Source organism: Triplophysa rosa, unplaced genomic scaffold (genome assembly GCF_024868665.1).
Source record: "Triplophysa rosa unplaced genomic scaffold, Trosa_1v2 scaffold482, whole genome shotgun sequence".
NCBI classification, from domain to species: Eukaryota; Metazoa; Chordata; class Actinopteri; order Cypriniformes; family Nemacheilidae; genus Triplophysa; species Triplophysa rosa.
Genome location: NW_026634489.1, coordinates 37,722 through 42,514, shown reverse-complemented (window position 1 = coordinate 42,514; position 4,793 = coordinate 37,722). Strand labels below are relative to the sequence as shown.

Sequence of the window (4,793 nt, the reverse complement as noted above, 5' to 3'; positions counted from 1 at the left end):
AAATGTTATTGTATATTACTGTATGTTTACTGTTGAGCTTCAGATAAATCGCTGTATAATTAAAGAGTAAAGATGAAGACTGGAGACAGAACATATGAGTCCATCAGCACGAAAATCAGATTTTCCATGGCTATTATTTAGAACATTTTATCTTTGAAGAATATCTATCTACATAGAAATCATGTTTAATAAATGTATGTCATCATAAGATATTTTCTACATCCATAATCCAAAAGCAAACTCTGCAGAAACGTTTCATGCCAAATGTGCTCATATGATCTCTGCATGATGACAATGCCCATGTATGTACAATACAACACATCTGTGTGTTCAGGTCTCCATACATTGTGGCCAGTAAATGTTTGTATGAAAATGTAAAAATGCAGAAAGGTTTAGGTGTATTTTGGAGTACAGTATAAAAACATAATGTGTTTGGAAAGACATGTGCGCGCGTGTGTGTGTGCGTGCGTGCGCGTGCTTGAGAGAGAGAGTGTGTGTGTGTGAGGTGTGTTGGTTGTGGATGATGAACAGTATGGCAAACATCGCGGTTCAGCGGATCAGACGGGAGTTTAAAGAGGTTTTGAAAAGCGAAGAGGTGCGTTCAACACACACACACCCCAGCGCGTGCATGTCGGCTGACAGCTGTCAATCGTGATTTGTGACGCAGACATGTGTAATAATAAACAGATGTGAACAGCTGTGAATCACAGAGTTGTGTGTCTGAACACATCGCTTTTTTGTGTTTTTACAGGTGTCACATGATCTTATATTGTAGTATTATGGGCTGTTTGTCCCGTCCAGGCCGAAGCGCAACTAAACCTAAAGTCACACGTGCAACTATCAACTGCGTTTATTTAACTGGTGCTGCTTTATTATTGTGTTTATTTCCTGGATGTGTTGATGTAATAGAGGCCGGTGCGCGTGCGCGCGTTAGCCGCGTGCTAACGAAAGCCACTGCTCGCTATAAAGGCCAAAACAATAGAAACTTAACAGCAAACAACAGACACGTCTGATTATTTCCCCTCACGCCTGCGGTGTTGAATCTGATGTGTTGTGATGGGAACTTTAGGCTTGTTTTTCTCTGTTAGCTGTTTAGCATCGACGGACACTATTACAGCATGTTATATAAATGATCATTCCTCACGCAAGATTCGTTTCTATTCTGTAAATCATGTTTGTAATGAGATTTAATGTCCTGCATGATGAGTGAGTCTGTAACATAGAAGATTATATATAGACCATATAAACTTTATCTGTGGAAAAATACCACACCATACCATAATACTAAACTATATTCTGGTGAGCTGTCATTAAGAAAAGAGTTCTAGAGTAATTTCATGGTTTTAGCATGTTTAGGACATGTATCATCACGGGAGGTACACAAGAGTACCACCACAGTCATTTCATTGAGTCACATATTTTTATGAAAGGCTTCTGATATCATCACATGACCTTCTATTTTTATAGAATTCTTGCTCGACTTGATGCGGTGGATGACATTAAAGTACCGCGAGAGCGATTTGAAAAACCATAAAAGGTTTGCTTTTGAATCGCTCTCGCGGTACTTTGATGTCATCCACCTGACGGATGGAACAAGCTTAATAACATGCTGCGTCCGAAATCGCCTACTTCCATACTAGTAGGCGAAAATGAGTACGAGTCATGAGTACTATGTCCGAAACCTCGGTATGCACAAAACAGTAGGCGAGAAATACCCAGATGGTCTACTGCTTCCGCCGAGATTTGTGAGTGTGTGGCTGCGGCCAAATACCCCCACTTGCAGTCTTTGCACTTGACCACTTGACTACTTTCATGACGTATTTTTGGCCCAAGTGTTCTAGTGAGCGTGAAGATCCCAAGTGAGCATGTCGTATTTCTAAGCAAGTGCAAACATATAACGTTAATTAATGTGGTGTTTCTAATTATGTGATAAAAAGCAGTTTTACAAAATACACAACTCTGAAGTTTTCACCAATAAAATGTGCATCACGTTTACTATGAAATTATATGTAATATCTAACTATATAGTCAAGTCAAGTTTATTTTTATAGTGCTTTATTTGTGTTGTATCAAAGCAGCTGTACCCAAAAAAGCAAAAACAAAAGAAAATCACATGTTAGCCAAACATAGAATAAATAGATATAACCTTTAGAAGTTAGTTGTATAACTTGCACTGGAAAGCTTTCCTCAACATCTCACGAGACCCGGCTAAAAAGTCTCACGATATATCCACAAGGTGATGCATGATGGGATACACTAGCCCTGAATACCGCTCGGAAGCAGTATTCAAGATAGTGTGCGTTACGGTAACTGCACTTTGGCGTTTTTGAGACATTGGCCGTTTCTCAATATGCGTCCTTGTCTGTACTTGTGTCCTTGTGGACTTGTCAAACATCATCAGAAGCAGCCCAGTACTGTTCCAAATCAAAGTTCACATCTCGCCAAGTACAGTTCAAATCCCGAATGTGGATTTCAAATGTGTTCTTGCTCCGCCCCTTTTATCGAGGTTGCATAGGGAGGTGACTTGTGCGGACTTGATACGGGCCATAACCCAGAATTCAGTGCGCTCCAACTGACGTTCCGTAATGGCGGAAGAGAGAACGCACAACTGTAAGTAATACATTTGGAAATACTATTGTTATTATATCACGGAATGTCATTTTTGAGTCGAGAATATAGTTGTTTAGACTTCAAATCAGGCAAATCTGACTTCAAAATTGAAAATTTCTTCAGACGACTTCGGAGGCGGGAGATCCCGGGTAGTCAGCGCTTATGTACCTGGCGAGGCCAGCCCTACCTCGGCAAGTGCTCCTGAAATATACTGCTGCCAATAGCGTTGCTGTAGTGGTTCCATTTTGATTGATTCATTGATTCTTTTACTTATTTCACTTTCCTTTTTTTCTGTGTCTAATTTTTCCTCGTAACGTCCAACACTTTCCCACCACCATCTTTCCCGCTTTTTTTATTTGAATTGAAAACAAGAAGTCCGTAGTTTGAAATTCAATTTTATTTCAAACGAAATTAATATAATCAGAGTAGGCAAATATTGCCTGAACCACATATTAATGTTTAATAGTTTTAAATACAAAAGAGGCAGCTGTATAATATCGTATTACATACGTTTTGCTAATTACATTTAATATAATAAAAGTAAAAAAAATAAAAGAGATACAATGAGGCTGATTGAAGCATGAGGTGCTGTACGCTGTTGTTCCATTTGTAAAATAACTGGACTTGCCTCCTTGCGTCTTCGGGAGTTCATTCTTCTGAGTCGAACTTGCCAAGTCCGATCTTGGAAGGACGCAATTGGTATTGAGAAACGGCCGTTGGACAGACTTACATTTACATTTACATTTAGTCATTTAGCAGACGCTTTTATCCAAAGCGACTTACAAAGAGTATAAGGAGCAATAAGCGATAAGACTTGCGCTCTTACTTCGTCGCGTGCATGGGCTCTCAAGTAGCCAAGACCGCAAGTGGGGGCGCACTTCATGTGGACTTGAGGTCTCGTGGACTTAAATTGCGCGTTCTCGCCAAGTCTACGAGTCCGTAGGGTGTCCCATTTGTCTTTTTAGAGCTCAAAAGTTTGCTCGCGAGCATCTCCTTGGTGCCCTCGATGCAGACTCGTGCCCTATAGGTCTGCACTTCCTGAAGTCATCAAGTGTGGACTCGGAGGAGGTCCACAAGACCGGAGTGCTACCCCCACACATACTCTATAGAGCGTAGTGTTTTAACGGTGGATAGGTAGATACTTCATTTAAATCAGTACGTACTGTCATAGTGTGCGATTTCGGATGCAGCGCGGTCATGAATCACTAATGATCACAGCACAGTACACACTTATACACCTGCGCATTGTTTTCATTTACACAGACGAGTAAGAATCAGATTAAAGTGGATTTAGTGGATGAGAACTTCACTGAACTGAAGGGAGAAATCGCCGGACCGCCAGACACGCCGTATGAAGGTCAGAAACACTCTTCATCAATGATTGGTGAGAACACAACTCTCAGTATGAATGTGAAGTACACATACGCTCTGTTGGTCTTGTGTTTTGTAGGTGGCAGATATCAGTTAGAAATAAAGATTCCTGAGACGTATCCATTTAATCCTCCAAAGGTGAGTCATGAGAGCGCGTGAGGGGCGTCCCCGCTGCAGACCTGTAAATCAGCCTCTGCTGGGATCACATTGAAGATCTGATGACGTGTGAAATGACTTTCCTTCATTGGTTCAGTCAGCAGCAGCAGCAGCGCTCTTTAACACTTCATTATTCAATGAGTTACATTGATGAGTTCGTTTAGAATGTGTTCTGAAAGTTGTGTGGCATCAGCCTTCACAACACGTTTAGGGTTTACACCTGATTCTGGATTCATTCAGGTGCGGTTTATAACAAAGATCTGGCATCCCAACATCAGTTCAGTGACGGGGGCCATTTGTCTGGACATCCTGAAGGATCAGTGGTAAGAAATGAGTGTCACGACCAGAATCAAGCCGACAACACCCTGAATCTGACCCTCACCCTCTCTCTCTCTCTCTGTGTGTGTGTGTGTGTCAGGGCGGCGGCCATGACCCTTCGGACGGTGTTATTATCACTGCAGGCTCTTCTGGCTGCAGCAGAACCGGATGATCCACAGGACGCTGTAGTTGCCAATCAGGTATATACTGTGTGTGTGTGTGTGTGTGCGTGCGTGCGTGCGTGCGCGTGTGCGTGTGTGTGCGCGCGTGTGTGTGCGTGCGTGAGTGCGTGTGTGAGTGAGTGAGTGCGTGTGTGCACGTGTGTGTGTGTGTGTGTG

The 4,793-nt window shown here is 42.2% G+C and overlaps 1 protein-coding gene across 1 annotated transcript; it reads left to right on the top strand.

Annotated features, from left to right (window-relative positions):
* The first annotated feature begins 452 nt into the window (after positions 1-452).
* On the top strand, positions 453-4,787 carry LOC130550928 (ubiquitin-conjugating enzyme E2 K-like). The gene is made up of 5 exons (XM_057328459.1): positions 453-595; positions 3,874-3,967; positions 4,061-4,119; positions 4,378-4,460; positions 4,556-4,787. Exons 1-5 carry the CDS (start codon positions 521-523, stop codon positions 4,758-4,760), a joined length of 516 nt encoding a protein of 171 aa, XP_057184442.1. The 5' UTR covers positions 453-520; the 3' UTR covers positions 4,761-4,787.
* The last annotated feature ends 6 nt before the right edge of the window (positions 4,788-4,793 follow it).

Excerpts from the sequence above, each read along its gene's own strand:
- LOC130550928 (XM_057328459.1), top strand. The coding sequence starts at position 521 with ATGATGAACAGTATGGCAAACATCGCGGTTCAGCGGATCAGACGGGAG. Across the intron at positions 596-3,873 it reads AGGTTTTGAAAAGCGAAGAG|ACGAGTAAGAATCAGATTAA; the intron begins GTGCGTTCAACA and ends TCATTTACACAG. Across the intron at positions 4,461-4,555 it reads GACATCCTGAAGGATCAGTG|GGCGGCGGCCATGACCCTTC; the intron begins GTAAGAAATGAG and ends TGTGTGTGTCAG.